The sequence below is a fragment of the Octopus bimaculoides genome, chromosome 7 (assembly GCF_046866305.1).
Source record: "Octopus bimaculoides isolate indiv1 chromosome 7, ASM4686630v1, whole genome shotgun sequence".
NCBI classification, from domain to species: Eukaryota; Metazoa; Mollusca; class Cephalopoda; order Octopoda; family Octopodidae; genus Octopus; species Octopus bimaculoides.
The window spans coordinates 60,586,585-60,608,671 of NC_142934.1; the positions used below are offsets into that span (position 1 = coordinate 60,586,585).

The 22,087-nt window shown below is 37.7% G+C and overlaps 1 protein-coding gene across 2 annotated transcripts in view; it reads left to right on the top strand.

Annotated features, from left to right (window-relative positions):
* Positions 1 to 22,087, top strand: part of LOC106867699 (ganglioside GM2 activator) — a 66,877-nt gene that overhangs the window by 36,544 nt on the left and 8,246 nt on the right. For both annotated transcript variants that reach the window (XM_089355378.1, XM_014912654.3), the window contains 2 exons: positions 10,949 to 11,153; positions 20,209 to 20,383. In XM_089355378.1, the coding sequence (XP_089211504.1) occupies positions 10,949 to 11,153; positions 20,209 to 20,383 (380 nt within the window). The remainder of the gene's footprint in view (positions 1 to 10,948; positions 11,154 to 20,208; positions 20,384 to 22,087) is intronic.

Sequence of the window (22,087 nt, forward strand, 5' to 3'; positions counted from 1 at the left end):
CTCTCTCTCTCTCTCTCTCTATATATATATATATATATATATATATATATATATATATGTATGTATGTATGTATGTATGTATATATGGATACTGGATGTCACCAACAGTAAACAACATGAAATACGAAAACAAATGAGCGCAATACTCAAATAACGAGAGAAACAAATGGAAAACAGGGCAAGTAACATAAAGAACGACCCTTCATCAGTTGTCGGCTGTCTACTCATTTCAATGCTCGATATATATATATATATATATATATATATATATATATATATATATATATATATATATATAAAGACAGTGAAAACAAACAGGAAGGGCTGCTAAGTTTAAACGAGGTTGTGGCGAACGCGTAAATGAAGCTTGGACAGGAGACAGACAAGAACACATCTTCCTTGTTCTAGCTACAACGGAGAGAAAGAAACACAAGTTAGGAGAAGAAAGAAAGATAGCATGCATGCATACACACTCATATAATCACAAATACGAGTAAATATATGTAGATAGGAATACTGTGTGTGTGTGTTTATCAGTCGATATAGTTATTTCTGTATGCGTGTGTACGAGATTGTGTAAGCTATGTGTTACTGCTGTTGTTGCTCTTGCGTTTCTTTTTTTTTTTTTTTTTCATCTAAATAAGCACACAGAATACCACCAGCATAACATGAAGCAGTGTTCATTTTGTCACTTTTTGTTCAATTCCATTTATCATTCTTGAAATGATTTCCACGAGTTTATAATTCTTTGCTCGGTGGGGTTCATAACAAAGAAATGCTTGACACTTCTTTATTATAGCGGATATCATCAATCTAAAGAAAGAACGTAAAAAAAGAGGAATAAATAAAACACAAAAAAGAGTAAAAGGTCAAATAAATAACTCTTAGATGGCACTGTTAACATAATGGCAAACATTACTTGTGATGTGAAGAATTTGTGTCATTTTTGATAGATTTATTTACGTATGACATACTGTTTAACAACGTCAGTTGGTGTTAACATATTTAATACACGGGCCATTAAAAAGCTAACTAGAAATAAACATGCGATGAGAAAATAAACAAAACGAAACGAAACAAAACAATTTTAGACAATGACTAATATTACTTTGTTGTTGTTTTTTTTCTTTTTTTCCCCGTGAGTTACAGGTGACATCTCTTCCTGGCATCTTTTATTCACGTGGTGCAATTGTCACTGAAGTAGGTTTTCTACCTGCCGAAGTAAAAATAGATTATTAAGTCACTAAATAAATATATCTATTTAGTGTTCGTTGACACTGGGAAAGCGAATATATTTTTTGAGATGAAATAATTATTCAAATATGCCACCCGCATGTAAAATCAACTGTTATGCTTAGTGTTGACTGGTGCATCTGAATTTAAATGGTGTCTTTAAAAATGCGTTGACCAATGACTTCACACTGGCTATATTCCTTTGAATTATTATTCTATCACGAACAAATCTATGCAATACTCCTATGCTATTAACCATTTGCCTGTCCAAAGCATTTTCATAAGTTTGCTCTAAATATCCATACTCGTTTTCAGGCTTTTAGTTTCCCCTTATTTCATGCGTTCTGAATAATAGAAAACTTACCTTTCATAAGTCCCAAATTACTCTGGTGGTTGAAAAATTAGGATTGTTTATCATATATGATTCATGAACTCCAGGGAAATACGTCTCTTTTATCCTTTTGCTTGTCCTGTGCATCACATGTGATACACAGAACCGGCGAAGAGTTAAAATGAACTATTTAGAAATCTGGTGGCATTTTTGTTCAAAAGCAAAAATGACCTATTTCGAGAGAGTGCGAAAAGATCGGATATTTCTAAAACGGTCTTTAAAGCCCTACTAACCCGGAGGTACAATTTATTCTTAAGGATCCACAAGCCATAAATAAAATAAGGTCTTCCAATTCATGAAGATTACAAAGAATTTAACAAAATCATTTAAGCATTCGTTATGTGTTTTTCTTACTCCTTTTTTTTCTCTTTCTTGTTTTTGTGTTTATTTTAGTTCTATTCTTTTGTATAAAGACTCATATCTTATACCTTCCTTAGTCTATTGTGGCTTACCAGGTTTACGCGGACATTTAGACTTATAAAATAAATAAATGAAGGTCGAGCACGGACTGGAGAGTTGAGAAAACTGTGGGTGACTAAATGAGAGGTGACTTGTTTCTATCATGACATTGGCAATGGCTTTTGTCCGTGATAAAGGTGATCGTGACACTCTTGATGACACAGACCTCCTAAGTGTTAGTAAGTTTTTTTTGTTCTTTAACCCCAGGTCAACACTGGTGCAAAAATCCTATGGCACCCAAGGTGACCACCAACCGAATGACGAAGCACTGCCCAAAGATCAATCTTCCTAGTTATGCCTCATGTACTGAGAGAGATTTTCTTCGTATTAAGATTTTTTCGTTCAATCGACATTCTGGCCGTGACACTTACGTCACTTTTTATGCCATGTTTTATATTCAGCGTTCGCTTATCTGGTATATTCATTTTTAATTTGTGTAGTGACTGTGCCAGATATTGTTGTAGATACCAGCTTCTACGTGGTCATTTGAACCATTAGAAATAACAAAAAAATCTCCCTCAGGTTCGCATCTACAGACTTGAAGAAGGGAAAGACATGTCAAATAATGTTGGTCTAAGACACTCCTACAAAGGCGAAATAATCGCGATTAGAATGCTTTTGATCATCGGTCTGCACTCTCAGGGTTGGCTTGAAACTAAACAGCTACAACAATTAGGTTATCATGTCCTAGTTAAAGGATGGATGCTTTAGATGCTTTCCACATACGAGGGGTGCTGAAAAGTTCCTGGCTCTGGGCAAAAGAAAATATAAGAGTATCAGTTTAATTATGATTTTATTTAACATATTGTCTTCTCAGATTCGCACACTTATTGCAGTGGTCCTCCAGTTTTCCTAAACCTTGTAAAAGAACTCGGAAGGTTGGTCCTCCAACCAGGTCTTTCGTGATATCCTCAAAGCCAAACTTTTCAGCACCCCCTTCGTAAAGGAAGTGAAGGTTTTGTGTGAAGTATCTGTTGTGGAGTATAAAAGACACATCTATGCAGAAAATAGGAACGGACGAAGAGTTGCAGCACCTGGATTGTTACTGCTCAGTGGGGAAAACGCAAAGTGAGTTGTAAATCCCCGATTTAGAGCACGCTGAAAGGGCCTGGCCTAATAGGAAACTTTTTATAGAATGGATGAGAGACAGATGAAGCTCAAAGATTGGTAGCTGATACCCAGAGTAACAATATTTCTTTTACTGAAGTTGCAAAATTCGAAATATTCAATGATGCGTTACATAAGAAAGTAAATGCATCTATCTTTGGAAGTTGTACAGATAGTGGTCATAAAAAGCACAAAGAAATGAAGCAAGTGACTATTTAGAACTGCTGCCATACTCTTTAAGATACTACAAGCGATGACGATGACTCAGTAGTTGTGAGAGCTACAAATAAGTCAGCCTTTTGGGAATTCAACACATCATAGTGTATTTCCGGGGACTGTGATTGATGTTTCTCGAAAGAAAAGTATCAAATTATGAATGTGTACACTCATGTATGTATGTATGTATGTATTATGTATGTATGTATGTGTGCATGTATGTATGTATGTATGTATCAGTGTGTGTATGTATGTATATATGTATGTGTGTATGTATGTGTGTGCATTTGTATGTATGTATTTATGTATGTATATATGTATGGATGGATATATACATCTTTATAATTGTGTGCATATATATATATATATATATATATATATATATATATATATATATATATAATACATATAATATGCATACATACAAACATAAATTATACCTTGCTTACCAACCACATGGTTCCGGGTTCAGCCCCACTGCGTGGCACCTTGGGCAAGTGTCTTCTCCTATAACTTCCGGGCCGACCAAAGCCTTGTGAGTGGATTTGGTAGACGGAAACTGAAAGAAGCCCGTCGTATATATATATATATATATATATATATATATATATATATATATATATATGTGTGTGTGTGTGTGTGTGTGTGTGTGTATATATATACACTGTACATTTAAACACATAAGAGAGATGTCCATAGGATATCTAACCTGCTAGAAGAAGCAGTCAAACTCCAAACCACAATTAGAGATAATTTCGAAAGGGAATGAAAAATAAAAACATTTACCATCTATTTCCTGAACCAAGATTTCAAGCTATTTTCAGCAAAATAAAATAATTTGCTAGGCCAGCTATCATCAGCAGGAAAGCCAATATTAACATATAAACACGAAGCAATACATAGGACATGCCCCGTGCTTATATGTTATAATTTTTCATATTTACCGCGCATGTGCGGTTTTCTTATCGGCAGCAAATACAAAAAATGCCGATTTTCTTCCAGAAATTAGCCAAAAAATCATTATATCATTATTAAGAATTTCTAAATTTTTTTGCTACCCTGAGATTTATTAATAAATATATATATATATGTGTGTGTGTATGTATATATATATATATATATATATATATATATATATACGTATGTGTGTGTGTATGCGTTTGTCCTCCAACATCGCTTGACAACCGATGCTGGTGCGTTTACGTTCCCGTAACTTAGCGCTTCGGCAAAAGACACCGATAGAATAAGTACTAGGCTTACAAGGAATCAGTCCTGGAGTTGATTTGGTCGACTAAAGGTGGTGCTCCAGCATGGCTGCAATCAAATGACTGAAACAAATAAAACAATAAAAGAACAAAAGAATATGCGCGCGCCTATGCACGCGCGTATGTCCCTTTTGGATTCGAAAACTGAACTATCAATACTTTTTAAAGAAATCTGAACTATCAATACTTTTTAAAGAAATCTGGACATCTTTCTTACTGCTGTACATGATACTTAATAAAACCAGTTTATTGCAGTACATTCTATTGTACTTTTTTAATACAATATTCGTTATTTATAAGCACACTTTTCTTATTTAAAAACACGTGACAAAAAATTGCGGTGTTTTTTGGTAGGGCCCGGAACGGATTAATGACATTTCAATTTATTTCAATGGGGAAATTTGAAAATACCTTCTTCCCAGAACTGAAGCACAGGTGTGTAAACAACAAACAGGTGTTTAACGCCCGGGAAGGTGAGAAAGTCTTTTACGTTTCGAGCCTACGCTCTTCAACAGAAAGGAACACGAGAAAATAAACAGAGTGGGAATAAAAAGCAGCTTTAGTGGCTAGCGGCCAATCATGGCGATGGCCGGACAGAGGTAGTCAGACATGAGAGCTAGGAAGATGGAGAGATAATAAAGTAGTGATGATCCCAAAACAAAGGTGCGCGTGTGTGTATGTAAGGGGCTGGTGACCTTGACGTGTGGGAGTGTCCATGTGTAGATGTATGGATGATGGTGTGGGTGCTGGAAAGTGGTCAGTGCTAGTATGTGCGAGGTGGTGTGATGTGGTGAGGTGTGGTGTGGTGGTGTGTGGTGTGGTATGGGTGCTGGGAAGTGGTCAATGCTAGTGTGTGCAGGGTGGTACGATGTAGTGTGGTGGTGTGGTGTGGTGATGTGTGGTGTTGTGGTGTGATGGTGTGATGTGATGGTGTGGTGATGAGTGGTATGTTGTGTGGTGTGGTGTGGTGTGGTGTGTGGTGTAGTGGTGTTGGGGTGTGGAGGATGTAAGGGTAGGGGGTGAGGGCGTGGGGGTATATATTATCTATCTGTCTATATATATATAATAGATCCCGTTAAAATTTCTAACCACAAATGTTCAGATGTTCTATCAACTGGATTACTAGGTTCATTGCAAGTTGCTGAATATTCTACAGACACGTGTACACTTAATGTAACTCTCAGACGGAATCAGTGTAACACAAAATGACAAGACTAGGACTTTAAATTAGGGGGAAAACCCATGCAACAGATTTCCATATATTTTCACTCCACATTATTCCACTAACATTCTTTTCATTCTTTTACTTGCTTCAGTCATTTGACTGCGGCCATGCTGGAGTACTGCCTTTAGTCGAACAAATCGCCCCCAGGATTTATTCTTTGTAAGCTTAGAAGTTACGGGGACGTAAACATATCAACATCGGTTGTCAAGCGATGGTGGAGGTGATACATACATACATACATACATACACACACACACACACACACACACACACACACACACACACACACACACATATATATATATATATATATATATATAATATAAATAATATATATGTATATGCATATATACCTACATATATGTACATACCTACATATATATGGATTGAGTCGTGATTGTAGAAAATACCACATAGCTTATTAAAAACAGTGTTGCAGTGTAAATTATATAAACGGAAAGATGCAGAGAGAGCGAAAAACACGGGAGTAAAACAAGGATTTGGTCTACTTTAAGCATAGGGTGAAAGGATTACAAATTCACAGAAACATAAAAGGCCACAAGTGTACTGGCTTCTTCTTCTTCTTTTTCTTCTTCTTTTTCTTCTTCTTCTTCTTCTTCTCCTCTCTCTCTCTCTCTCTCTCTCCATCTGTTACATCTATGTGTGTGTGTGTGTGTGTGTGTGTATCATGACTTTGAGATTCTGCTGGTTCCAAATGTCTGATTGTTAAGAGGGAAGAAAATTAACTTAGAATAAAATATAAGCGATAGTTACCTTTTCACTGGTGGGTTCTGAAATGAGAATCTTTTTCTAAAGAATTAAATAAGGAGCAATAAAACAACAGTGTAGGCACAACTAAGTATTTGATTTTAAAATCGTCGTTAATAAACAATCAAAAGTTTAATTCTTTTTCATTTATGTTATGATGCTTCTTTTGCGTTTTTTTTCTTTTTTTTTTACATCCCTCAATGTGGGTTTGCTGCTCGTACTTGCAATAGGAATCGTTTTCCCTTTATAATTACATGAAAAGTTCCATGTTTCTGTGATACCGTTTCTGTTAAATTTCAGAAGCAGATCTACGATATATTTAGCTCTGCGGTAGCCTTTCTGGTGGAGGCGCAATGGCCCAGTGATTAGGGCAGCGGACTCGCGGTCATAAGATCGCGGTTAGGATTCCCAGACCGGGCGTTGTGAGTGTTTATTGAGCGAAAACACCTAAAAAGCTCCACGAGGCTCCGGCAGGGGATGGTGGCGAACCCTGCTGTACTCTTTCACCACAACTTTCTCTCACTCTTACTTCCTGTTTTTGTTGTGCCTGTAATTCAAAGGGTTAGCCTTGTCACACTGTGTCACGCTGAATATCCCCGAGAACTACGTTAAGGGTACACGTGTCTGTGGAGTGCTCAGCCACTTGTACGTTAATTTCACGAGCAGGCTGTTCTGTTGATCGGATCAACTGGAACCCTCGACGTCGTTAGCGATGGAGTGCCAGCAACCTTTCTAATCGTTCGAAATTTGAATCTTGTAACTCGAAAGTCTTAGTAATTTTTTGCATGCGTAAAAGCAAAGCTTGTCCAGGCCCTAAATAGTGACGGAATGTGTAGGAGTTTCCATTGTTTAATGTTTTCCTTCTGCAGTTTTATACTAGTTTTCCATCTCAACACAGTCTTCATTTGTGAACTCTTCATGCATATATACATGCATATATATGTATATATGCATATACATATATATGACGTCATTCACAAAAAACATCAAAGTACAATTAATTAGTAATATTGATTTCAAATTTTGGTACAAGGCAAGCAATTTCGAGTGGGGGGCAAGTCGGTTACATCGACCCCCAGGGTTTGACTGGCACTTATTTTATCGATCCCGAAAGGATGAAAGGCAAACACGACCTCGATGGAATTTGATGAATTCAGAACGTAAAGACGGACGAAACGGACGAAATGCCACTAAGCATTTTGCTCGGCGTGCTAACGAATCTGCCAGCTTGTCTCTTTCAATAAATTATCAATATTAATTATCTACTTTATTTCAAACATCTACTGGTTCTTCAAATCCCACCAAAACTGTTGTTAAATTGAGGACAGGGTTTATTCCAAAATTTTCCACTCTTTTCTCTGTAATTAATCCCCAAATCCTTTTATTGTGTCCCATGTAGATGCAGACCAAAATACCTTGCAGTATTTCTTCTCGACTTTACGTTCTGGGTTCAGATCTTATCTAAGTTAACTCTGCCGTTCATTCCTACGGTATCGATAAAAATAAAGTAAAATAAAGATGGTGGTATCGACTAACCCTTTCCCCTCAAAATCGATAGCCTTGTATCCTGAATTAGAAACAATTATTACTCTTGTGTCAAGAACATTGAATGGTTACGGAAATTCTTTTAGCATTAGGTTCCCTTCTATATTAGTAGCATTTATTAAGTAATCAAATGTGTGTCGAAAATAATATTTTTAAATGTTGCAATAACGCAATGATCTATTGTTTGCAGAAGTAACGTTCGATTTGGTGTGTTTGGATTAAATAAAATATCTGGATGGTGACAGAACAGATTTTGGTTGACACGGCGCATTATCTGTGGTCAGTAGTTCACGAAATGGAATGATTTTAGTCTCCAAAATATTTCTAATTCAGATACAGAGTTCCATGTAACCAATCCTCAAACAGTAAAGGCGGAACACAAGATTTCCATTTGAATGGAATTTTAACTTTTACCTGGCCTTTGTCTTTGAATTTTCAGCATAATGCACAAGCATGGGGTTTAACTTACAGTAGTTCCAATTGCATTACCTCTAAACAGTAATGATAGCCGATTTTTAACAATTTCAAACTTGGAATCAATTTTTTGCGATATGACTACTTGCTGCTAAGCGTTTCAAAAATAAGCTTCTTTCGTTTACGCCGAGAAATTTTTGAGGATGGGAAACCATTTTCCTCAGCTGTTTCTTCTTTTCTTTTCTTTTCTTTTTTTTCGGGTACATATTTAACGTTTCATAGCAGCTGGTACTTTCGGGTACATATTTAATGTTTCATGACAGTTGGTACGTAAATATTTAGTGCTATCACTGAATTCTAAAGAAAATCTATAGAGATATTATTGCTAGCAATTGATATTTATGTACTGACTGCCGGAAATGTGTTTAATATGTAAATTGGTCTATCCAATAGTATTACAACGCTAAACTCAGTTGAGTATTTAGGCAATGCGTTCGTAGCTGGTTCATGGGTTGGATGTGGGGCTGATGAAAGAGCAATAACTCTTTAAATATACACATTACAACAATTGACTATTTTTTTCTTTTTTCGATCGCATTGGTTACATAAACGCATTCGTATACGAAATGTCGTAACTTTCAGTGCTGGCTCTGAATTCAGTAAAAAATTTGTAGAGATAAACTTAAAAATTATATTTTATATATCTTTCGCCTTTCTCTTCATCGTTATATAAGTGGTGTATTCTACCTCATATGTATTTGTATTCCCCACCACCTCGAATGCCTCCTGTTCAAAGTTCGAAACTTAATAGCGAATAAAGAATTATTATTATTATTATTATTATTATTGCCTTTGCACAGCTTCTAACGCTGGAGATGTACTACAGTGTCAGCTGTTCACTACCAGTGAACTAAGGTAACACCTCTTATTTTTCGACTGGTAGAATCGTTAGCACGCGGGGCAAAATGCTAACTGTATTTCGTCTGTCGCTACGTTCTGAGTTCAAATTCCGCAGAGGCCGACTTTACCTTTCAGCCTTCAGGGGTCGATAAAATAAGTACCAGTTGAACACGGGGATCGATGTAATCGACTTAATCCCTTCCCCCAAAATTTGAGGCCTTTCCGCCGAGGTTGACTTTGCTTTCATGCTTTCGGGGTCGGTGAATTAAGTACCAGTGAAACACTGGGGTCGATGTAGTCGACTAGTCCCTTCTCCCAAATTTCAGGTCTTGCGCCTATAGTAGAAATGATTATTATTATTATTATTCAGTAGTTTATTTTTATAACATGCTTTCACTTCACTACCGAGCGCAGCTCTATGTGCCTTGGGTATTTGCTGTGGTTTGCTGTGATGCTCTTATGGTTACTGTATTGAAAGTGTTTTGCGTAGGATATGTGCTGTGCCCAGTAGTGCAATTTTCTGTATGTTATATATATTTGTAAGTCCTGGTGTTTTTGTTATGTATTTGTCTGAATATTTTTTTTATTATACCTAAGGCGCCTAGTATGATAGGAATTGTTTCTGTATTTAGATTCCACATTCGAGTTACCTCTATTTCCAGGTTTTTGTATTTTGATTATTATTATTATTATTATTATTATTATTATTATTGGCTGAATCGCTAACATCTCAGACAAAATGCTTAGCGGTTCTTTACATTCTGAGATGAAATCCCACCGAGATCAACTTTGCCATTCATTCTTTCGGTGTCGGTAACATAAGTACACTTGAGCACTGGAGTCGACGTAATCGACTAGCACCCTCATCCAAAATTTCAGGCCTTGTGCCTCTATAGTAGAAAAGATTAAATTATTTTTGGCAGAAATGTTAACGAGTCAGAGAAAATGTTTAACGGCATTTTCCGGCCCTTTACGTTCAGATTTCAAATCCCGCTAAGATCAGCGTTGGCATTCATCCCTTCGGCATCGATGAGTCCTCTCAAAATTACTGGCCTTGTGCCAAAATTGGCAAGAATTATTTTTACCGTCATCATCATCATCATCATTACTCAGAAGAATCGGTAGACAAAATGCTTTGCGGTATTTCTTCCGACTCTTTACGTTCAGCGTTCGAATCCCGCCGATTTCAACTTTGCCTTCCATCCTTCCGAAGCTGATAAAATAAAGGACCAGTCTACTTGACTATTCTCTACTCTCTCACATTTCAGGCCTTATTCTAGAAACAACTATTTCTGTTCTTTTACTCACTTTTCTATGCCATTTGTTTTGTTGGTATAATTCTTTTCCTTTTTCTCAGAAATCGTTTATCTTTATTATCGATATTTATTTTTATCTTTGTTTTATGTCTCTCTTTTGTTTTTAAAGGCAAAGACCAACATCGTGTCATCACAATAAACCACATGAGAATCAACCCAATGCCTATTGTTGCGCCAGGAACGGTCTACTTAAGTATGGCAGGTACATTGAGTCACGATCTCCCACGACGTTTGACCGTTGACCTTAATGTCACTAAGTACATTTTTAAGGTGCCCTTCCGGCTGCCCTGTTTCAACCGAAGATTTGGTTCTTGGTAAATATATATATATATATATATACATTTTAGGTGTGTATGTATGTGTATGTGTGTATGTGTATGTGTGTGCGTAGTTAGATAGATAGATAGATAGATAGATAGATAGATAGATAGATAGATAGATAGAGTGTGTTTGTAAACATATGTGCGTGTGAATGTACGTATATTCATATACCTATATATTCACACGCACTTATTTGGGTGTGTAACTGAGTCTCTCTCTCTCTGTCTCTCTCTCTCTCTCTCTCTCTCTCTCTCTCTCTCTCTATATATATATATATATATATATATATATATATATATATATATACACATGTATGTATGTATGTATATATATATATATATATATGTATGTATTATACATATACAGTCATACATATGTATATACAAATATATATACAAACCTCTATATATATATATATATATATATATATATATACACCCACACATATATATGCTTCTGTACTTGATACACGCTCACATACATACACACATTCACATCCGCACCCACATAAATAGACATATTTTTCCTTCTCTCTCTTCCCCTCATAAGTTTACATTCTCTTTCCCTCTCTCTTTCTTTTTTGTCTCTTTCCCCACCTCTCTCTCTCTCTCTCTCTCTCAATCACTTTCTGTTTTCACTTTTTGCATGGGAGAACCTTTGAGTTGTCGCGCAGCCTGCGGTCAAATATCTTTTAAATTTCACATTAATGTCTTAAAATATGACTGATAAGCTAATGTGTCCCTGAAATACAAACAAAAAAAAAAAAAATAGAGTGGTCACGTATGTACATATAGGCAGTGTGTTACATATCCCAAACTTTTTTTCGAACAACGAAAAAACAAACAGAAACGAGACATGCAACATAAAGAATATACCCCTTCTTCAGTTGTCCCTGTTTCATCTACTCCGCGTTTCGAAGGTAAGGACAATATGCGACTTCGTTGAAACAGTCCTTCCCGCAAAGCAAATTAAATAAATTAAATTAAATTAAATTAAATTAAATTAAATATGTATGTACACATTCTGGTGCGCTTCGTTAGGTATGTTAGCCCACACTTTATTACTGAATTGTTTAATGTAACCTTGTATACGGCCAGTGGAACGAACATGTAGAGTGGTCCCTTTTTTAAAGAATAGAAGAGCGTTGGCACAACACGCCATTTGATGTAGTTTCACTGCCCGGCTTATGGGTACTGATAGTGGTTTTCACTCTGTTGTAAATATTTGAAACAAGTTCTTGGTAACGGTTATCCTGGCCTCACGGTATGTTCACGCCCCCTATATGTCCATCACCACCACCACTACCGCCGCCGCCAGCGACGCTGCCAATGCCACTGCCGCCGCTAATGCCACTGCCGCCGCCGCTACCAACGCCACCAACACCACTGCCACTGCCGCCGCTGCCACCACCACCATCATCACCACCACCACTTTCATCATCATCATCATCATCATCATCATCATCACCACATCAACTCTTCATTTATTGATTTATGGCGAAAATAAATTTCATGGCATTGGTTAACTACATCATTACACCGAACATGAAATCAATTCGAACAGAAATTGAAGGGATAGAGAATTGGCAGCCAAACAGAAAAAATCCGTCGGGCGGTTTGACTAGATCTGAATCGTGCTCGAGTGTCTGTTTTTTTAAACACTTGACCACGATGCAATATTCTGATCCTTTGGGAAAGGCATCCATCTGCGGCTGGATGTGCTTCCAAACTCCATTCACTTTACAGAATGTACTGGGTGCTTTCGTTGCCTGACACTAACACTAGTGAGACCATCATGCAGCTCGTAAGACTAAGATCTTCTTCGGCTGAATGAGGTTACTGCTAGGCGATGAGAGAGTGGTTAAAGTATGAAAGAAGAGGCCTGAAAAGAACAGGTTTCTTATTGTAGAGGAGCTACGTAGCAACTCACACTGCGGAAGGGAGGGTGGGGAGTTATCAGGGTAGAGCTTGTTGTTGTTGGCACTCCGTCGCTTACGACGTCGAGGGTTCCAGTTGATCCGATCAACAGAACAGCCTGCTCGTGAAATTAACGTGCAAGTGGCTGAGCACTCCGCAGACACGTGTACTCTTAACGTCGTTCTCGGGGATATTCAGCATGACACAGTGTGACAAGGCTGACCCTTTGAATTACAGGCACAACAGAAACAGGAAGTAAGAGTGAGAGAAAGTTGTGGTGAAAGAGTACAGCAGGGTTCGCCACCATCCCCTGCCGGAGCCTCGTGGAGCTTTAGGTGTTTTCGCTCAATAAACACTCACAACGCCCGGTCTGGGAATCGAAACCGCGACCTATGACCGCAAGTCCGCTGCCCTAGCCACTGGGCCATTGCGCCTCCACCAGGGTAGAGCTTGAAAGATATAAAGTAGTGATGATAAAGTGTCTGGATGGACCTCGAAAGGTACATGAAAGTGACTGAAAGTGAGTGGAAACAGAAGAACAGGAAGTGAGGATGGGTACAAGTTACTAGAGTGTATGGGAAGAGCGAGGGATGGTTCGAGATGGGGAATGGTTGAGAGACGAAGGGACGAATATAATGAATGAAGAACAAGCGTTGATGAGTGGTCGACGATAAATGTGCATTGGAAAGAAAAAAAAGCAGTAAAGTTACTTTCTCGAGTCATGCAGGTTTATTCATTTTTGCCCGCTGGGTGGACTGGAGCAACCTGAAATAAAATGTTTTACTCAAGAACACAACACGTCGCCGATGTAGGAATCGAAACCACAATCTTACGATCATGAGTCCAACACCCTAACCACTAAGTCACACACCTCCACACGTTGGAAAGAAGGCAGTGAAGAGTAAGTGGTGATAGTAGAGAGTGAGGTGGAGGGTATACGTAACGAATTGGGACAAGATGATTGTGTGTTGTGGAAATGGTAGAATACGAACGATCAAACTTTCAGCTTGAAGTAAAGCGCATCGTTCACATCGATTTTTGTGACTTAATCTGTATCTTGAATAGGCGTGGAGGCGCAATGGCCCAGTGGTTAGGGCCGCGGACTCGCGGTCATAGGTTCGCGGTTTCGATTCCCACACTGGGCGTTGCGAGTGCTTATTGCTCGAAAACACCTAAAGCTCCACGAGGCTTCGGTAGGGGATGGTGGCGAACCCAGCTGTACTCTTTCACCACAACTTTCTCTCACTCTTACTTCCTGTTTCTGTTGTGCCTGTAATTCAAAGGGTCAGCCATGTCACACTGTGTCACGCTGAATATCTCCGAGAACTACGTTAAGGGTACACGTGTCTGTGGAGTGCTCAGCCACTTGCACGTTAATTTCACGAGCAGGCTGTTCCGTTGATCGGATCAACTGGAACCCTGGACGTCGTATGCGACGGAGTGCCAACAACTACTTGAATAGGCAGGGTGTAAGAACCTCACATAGAATGCTTCACTCTGAGTTCAAATCCCGCTAAAGTCAACTTACCCCTTAGTCCTTCTGAGGACCAGTCGCGGACGATGGATTGGCATATTTGTTAAGTAGGACGGATGAAGCGCCTCTCTGCTTTGACAACGACGTCAAAGTGATGATACTGATGCCAAGCTGTTTTGGCCTTGCCTTTCCGATGGACGACATTGATGACGCGGAGAGCAGAAACATTCATGAATGGACAACCATCTAAACAAACCTTGTTGATATTTGCACCTTGGAACGTAACTTTCTAGGTGGATATTCAGAGTCCTACGATATATATATATAATATGAAAAGCATATTAATGAAACACTAGTCTGCATACCATATGGCACATAAACGAAGCTAGTCAGCCGTTCTGTGGCTTACATTTTATACATCTCGGTAAAGAGAACTATTTAGAAAAGAAGTGGGGAAGGATTTTAAAAAATATATCTTTAAAAGTTATATTAAAGAAAATTTATTAACCATAAGGAAAAGTGTAATTAATTTATTGCAAAATGTTAATGTAAAATGAAAACCCGAAATAAAATATAAACGTGTCATTTGATGACTTTTTAAAGAATTTAAGAGGATAGATTTTACAATATAATTAGTCATAAAAACTTCTTTCATATAACCATATTAAAGGATCTCAAAAGCTGTAAGGTTCCAATCCGTCATCTAAAAAGCTTTGTTCCATCTTCAGATAGTTGAATCACAGCTGAAAGTGTCAGTATTCTGTTTGACTGCCAGTGAGCTGTAACCATTCGTAAGACACTTAGCTGGCGAACAGCACAATGCAACTACTTGTAAATAGTCTATATGAGTAACTTCTAACTATGGGAGAGCTGTATAATTGACGGTCGAAATTTTTGTTTGCTTGAAATGATGAATTTAAATCCTCCCTATTTAACCCATCACCTGACACTACCAATTCTACCACATCTCTTTTCGCGCCGAGACATTTATTTCACTTCATCCTTCTCAGAAGTCATTGATTTCGATTACTTCAACGTTTACAGCCCTTCTGCCCCTAACCCCACTCATCCCTTGCACATGCCATCAATATAGGTACCGAATGACTTTAGCACAGAACACATTGTCGTATGCATTCCGACCAGGTCTTTTTTCTGATGATAACTTCCTTACTTCCGTTTAGGAAGCTCTGGAAAACATCACGAGAACTACACTTCCTCCTTTAACTGAACCATAAAAACGAATATCGTTAGGCAGACATGCATCAGGAGCACTAATTGAATATAAAGTCAGACCGACAGGCTCCAGTTTCAATAAGCTGAAGTAAAGTCAAGCGGGCAGGCTCGAGATACATTAAATGAATATAAATGTCAAGTGGTGTTTCTAAAATCAAGTGGGTTATTAAACTAACAAGATGAAAATCATGTATGACATTTGATTAGCTACACCTTTGCAAAAATATGTAGTAAAGAACAAATTCATAGACGAATATATCAGTAATGGCAGGGTAGAAGTGGTTTTAGAGCAAAGACTAACGACAAAAACTAAAGGCAGACGGCAATGGCAGAACGCTCGATGAAATATCTCTATATATTTAGTGACAGCCATCTACGTTCTGAGAAAAAAAATTTGCTTCGTTCATCTTTATCTTCCGCACCTCTGGTGCTGAAGTCATGCATCATTGAAAAGCACTAGTTATGGGTACATCTTTCTGCATTCGGTAATGGGGCTCTGGTTCGCGAGTTCCAGCCTTTTGAGGAGTGCGGAACCACCTCTTAGCTATTGTTGTTCTCAGATCAGCCATGATCTGGAATTGTAGCACCTGTCAGGGTCACAGCTATAGGCTAAAGTTGCATGTAACCCCACGTGGCAGAATACGTTCAAATCATGGAATGCAGTATGGGAGATGTGAACTATTTCGGCAGATGAACTTATTGAGTAATGACGAATATCGACAGGTACTGAACAGATGGATAGACAACAAACTGTCAACAGTCAGGATCAACCGGTTCAGTTAGTGAACTACTGCTATCATCAGTAGTCGTAGCATGCGCAAATGAGATATTTGAGCTAGCGAAAGACCAATAGGGCTAAAACCTAGGCCAGGCAGTCATGTCCCATCGCTTGATCGGGATGCTTGGCGTGGAAGAGTTGTATGGATTCGTGCAAGTTACCAGACCGGATGATGAGTCATGTACGAGACAACTAATGATCCTGTAAATCAGGGATTTTCAACCATCTTTTCTCGATGGACCCTTTGATCCTTAGTTTACGTGAGCGGATCCTCATAGGCTTTCGATGCGTAAAAAAACCTCATTCAGTAAATAATAATATTTATGAACTTAAAGCTTATAAGCGATCATCGTGTATTGACTACGGAAAATAGTTTAGCATTGGGGCATATAGGCCCTCGATGGAAAAAAAATGAACTCGATTATTTTCTCTAGTCAATACACGGTGATCGCTAATAAGCTAATAAGCTAATAAGCTTTAAACTGCCTTAAATCTCTGAAATCACACTCTACCCCCTTAAAAAACAAAGCGAATTCTGGGCACACTATGATTAAAGAATTGACAGAGTGATGAGGCTTCAACACTTTGGTTCATAAGCCATCAGATTTGATCGTAACTGGTCTGAGGTTAAACAACAGGTCACATGGTGGAGAGGATTCAATTGACTAAACAATCTTTCCAGACAATTGTACAACCTTGTGCTATAAAATGTAAGAAAATAACCCGAGCACAATCAATGTCAGTTGATAGTTTCTGTTTGACAATGTCATGCAGCGATAGGTTTGTAGAATAGCAAGTATCTTGAAATGCTATTCACATACATGCTAAATATTTAAACACAACCGATTCACCGAAGTGTCTATCAAATTTAGTTTATAGTTAAATCATAGAATATAGTTTTTTCTTCTTATACAACGTTAAGGCATTTGCACTAAATTCATTTCATTCAGGGATAAGATGTCGCTGGATATTTATTTTATATTTGTCAAAAAAAATTATAAATATAATAAAATTAAAAATGAATGCAAAACATGCATAAACACACACACAAAAAAAAATGAAACTGAATCATACGATTATGACCTTGACAAGAAAAGTTGTAGATAACTCTCGATTCGTGTGTGTGTGTGTGTGTGTGTGTGTGTGTGTGTGTGTGTGTGTGTGTGTGTGTGTGTGTGTGTGTGTGTGTGTGTGTGTGTGTGTTTATTGGTAGAGAAGCAGGCATCAGAACGATCAAAAGTATTTTTCTCACTACTGTGAAACTTGAAGTGATGCAATTCTGATGATATGATACCCAAACCCACCTACACTCGCATACACATACACACGTGTGTGTATCTATCTATCTATCTATCTATCTATCTATCTATCTATCTATCTATCTATCTATCTATCTATCTAGCCCTTTCTGTCTGTCTCTGTCTCTGTCTGTCTGTCTAGGCCTCACACTGCGGCCATATTGGGCCACCGCCTTGAAGAATTTTAGTCGAACGAATTGACCCCAGTACTTATTTCTTTTTAAAGTCTGGTGCATATTTTATCAATTTATAATATATACACACGTAAGTGTATGTACATGTACGCGCGCACTATCTAGTGCTAGATAGATAGATATGCGTCTCTCTCTCTCTCTCTCTCTCTCTCTCTCTCTCTCTCTCTCTCTCTCTCTCTCTCTCTCTCTCTCCGTCTGTCTCTACTTGTACATACATATGAATTGGGAAGAGTCTTGCTGTGTTTGTGCAATACGGAATTGAAGGTAAATACGATGCCTTCTTCATCAGGAATATTGCTAAACAGAGTCATCTTGGCTGCGAAATTATGGATAACTAATTCTAAATAATAGTAGAACCTTTCTTGGTAATAGACTAGAAGTTTCTGTTGTAATTTAAGAGATGAGAGAGATGCAGGCTGGATGGTGCACAAAATCAACTATGATATTTCTGGTGGTTTTCTTAGTGGTGTTGTAATGTTGATAAAGCTCTCATAGATTAAATTCTTAGGCAATATTTGCAATGCATTTTTCCCGTACTGCTTTTGGACAGCTGTAGGCAAACTGATGCGTAGATAGAGAAGTAACGAGCTTTGGTTTTGAGTAGAATGTGATAAGACATACGTAATGGGATCATTTCCGTCACTCGTTTAGATATCTTAGATGAGTACGTGTTCCTCCACATACCTAACTAAGACATTTAAACAAGTGCTACCAAAGAACTAGGGAAGCTCCGCTAAGTTAGATTACTTACAGTACCAAAGGATTTGTAAAATAGGTGCTTTAGTAGAGTGGTGTAAGGTGTATGCTTTGGTTAGGTAGTAATTGGATGATCCGATGGGAACAGAAATGGTGAAAGCCTGGTAAAGTTTAGTTTGGTTGGAAAAAGAGATGTCAGGTAGTCGAAGTGTCAGGGATACAGATAGGTGTGGATACTAAAATGGGAAATCCAAGAAGAGTCGTGATCTTTGAAGTCACAGAACATGAAGAATTCAGAGATAGGGGGAGAGAGGGAAATGGAATATATGTTTTCAATACATAAAGTTATATCCTATGGTATTTGAAGGATCTCAAGTAGAAGCATCAGATAAACGTAAAGTAAGGGAGTAGAGAGATTTGAACTAGGGATAAAATTGTTAAAACAATGGGAGGGTAAAAATCTCTCTCAATATAGTCAGCATCTAACACTGCGAAGTTTGATTATAGAGATTATCTTGAAAGCCAAAGGAGGGTTAGCAATAGAGAGAGACAGACTTGTGTCTCAAAGAACGTTCAGAGTGTTCAGAGTGTTCGTCAGTAAATGAAAGTGTGGCCCGACTGCTTGCAACCAAACGAGCTCCCCTAAAGGCTCCTAAGGATCAGATGATGCTGTTAAATAGATAGGTATGTTTGTCTTCCTGCCAGAGAAGATGAAAATGGGTCATAGTATTTTACGCAGACTCTCCTCTATCTTATACTATCCGTTTGCAATTCGGAGTAGCGGATGCTCCTAGATGAATTGCTTCATAGTGGCTTGTAGAAGCCAAACTATCTCAGAGGTGGTACTATAGTAGATAATTCCAAGATCTCTAGGAGAGCAGGTACTCAAATACAAAAAGAGTGAGAAGGGGAGAAGGAGAGATTTTAAAATGAAGAAAGTGGAAAAGAATCGAATACGGAGGGTATGGAACAGATAATTGTAATACATTGAATAATAGCAGTAAATTACAATAAGTAACTAAATAGAATGACTAACAGATAAACAAATGAAGAAGGAAATTTGAACGACAATATAGATCTGGAATGAGGCTAATGTTCCATAATACGTGCTTTTAGTCAAGTTTTAAGGGTTAGTCATTTATGGATTTAAAGTAACTGACTACACAATGGTAAAGCGAAATGAAATAAAACCAGAACTTACAAAGGCTCGAGAGAGAAACACTAATAGCATCAATCTTACTGATCTAGGGGTGGCTGCGAAGACCATGAGATCGGCTCCTTCCTCCAGACTCCACAAGTAAGGAAATACAAAAACGAAAACAGGATTTTGTTCTCGATCAAATAGTTTACAAATAAGCTATAACAAATAGTTTGAATGATTGTAAATTTAATTCCATTTCTAATTTTGATCTTTTCATAACGTTTCCTCTAATACTTTATTTTTTGTTTATTTCTCAAGCATGTACGACAATATCTGCAACAGTCTGGAAAAATATCAAATATACGGTTGTCCAAAAGAATTAACAGATAAGAATTTACGATGTCATTGTCCATTTCTTAATGGAAACTTCCGAATAGACAAACTGCCACTGTCTATTCCAAAATTTGGAGGGTTCGCTGGTCCACTTATCAATGTAAGTACACTGGTTAAAGTCAATGATATTTTTATTCTGTTATATTCCATCAGAATTTATTTTAAAACAACTGTGAAAACAATATCCATTCATGAATTTATTTATTTATTAATTTTTTTTAAATACATATTTTACCAGTGAATTTGTGTGTGTAAACTGGGAATGCATACAATGAGCTTCTCTGCCCTAAGTGTGTGGAAAACACTCGGCAAGAAATGGAAGAAAATTTGAAGAAAGAAGAAAAAAGACATAATAATAATAATAATAATGATAATAATAATAATCTTATAATAATTCTGCTTGTCATTGCGTTACTTAGCCCATCGATAACGTTTTCACGGGATTAGAGAAAAAGAGGGAGAGAAAAAGAGGGAGGGAGAAGAAAGAGGGACAGAGAAGTGTCCTCGACATGAGGTAGGGGGAACGTAATTGTAACGCTTTCACCTGATTAGTTGAAAGGAAAGCGAGGAGAAAGAAAAAGGAAAGAGAAAAAGAGAATAAGGCGAAGAGTGAGACAGAAAGAGGGAGAAAGAAAAAGAGGTAGAGAGAAGCGTCCATGATGTGATGTAGGGGGAACGTAATATTTATAACGTGGTTTAAAAAGTTAGCTGAAGGTAGAGGAGGAGAGTTAAAAATATAATTTTAGCAGAGAGGTGATGTTCTGATGGTGAGGTTAAAGAAAGGCAGAGAGACAGACAGACAGAGAACGGTGAGAGTGAGGAGGAGAGAGAGATGATGGTGGTGGTGGCGTCGGCGGCGGTGGTGGAGGAGGAGATGGAGGTGGTGGTGATCGGATAGTGAAAAGCGTATTTTTAAAAAATTGAACTAAGTTTTTTTAATATCACCTATCACTTAACGCATGCGCATAAGTGAAATTCCGTGAAATATTCACTCTTATTTACGCGGCAGATATATGCAATTTAACTAAAGGTTATATTATATGTACTGGATAATTTTTGCTGTTTATGGGGAAAATGAAAAAAATAAGAGTGAATATTATTTTATGAGTGCTGTGTATTAAGTTTATAAAATTGTGCATAATATATATAAAGTGTATATATATAAAGTGCATTAAGTAATCATTGTATTACAATTTATTTCACCTTTCAAAGAGTAGCAGATGAGCGACTATCTTTCCATACAGACACAGGCTACACTTTCAGGTTTTTTGGATAAAGCTTTCAGAAATAAACCAATAAGTTTACCATTCATTCCGTGAAATTTTCACGGGTCCCGCTAGTAATAATAATAATGACAGTTTCACTCATAAATCATGGAGAAATATCGCAGTAGAATCTTAGAATGTCAGCAACAGAATGATTTCTAATTTAGGCACAACCCCAGAACTTAAAGGGGAGCAGGATAGGTCAGTTACGTCGACCCTAGTACATGACTCGTACTTTATTTTATCGACTCCAAAAGAACGAAAGGTAAAATTGTCCTCAACGGAATTTGAACTCAGAACCTAAAGAACCAACAACAGCTGTTCGACACAGCGCCACATGTCAGCAATATTCCGACATAAACGAATGCATAGAGTAGAGTTTCATCGTTCTGTGCGCGTTTCAGACAAGCCTGGCTGACGACACGGCCATACCAGCCGAGTTTATCTCAAATTGGTAATGCTTCACAGGCTATGAATTGTAATTTCTCTATAGTTACCGGGTAATACTCGGATTAGTTATTCCTCACCAATAAACAAAA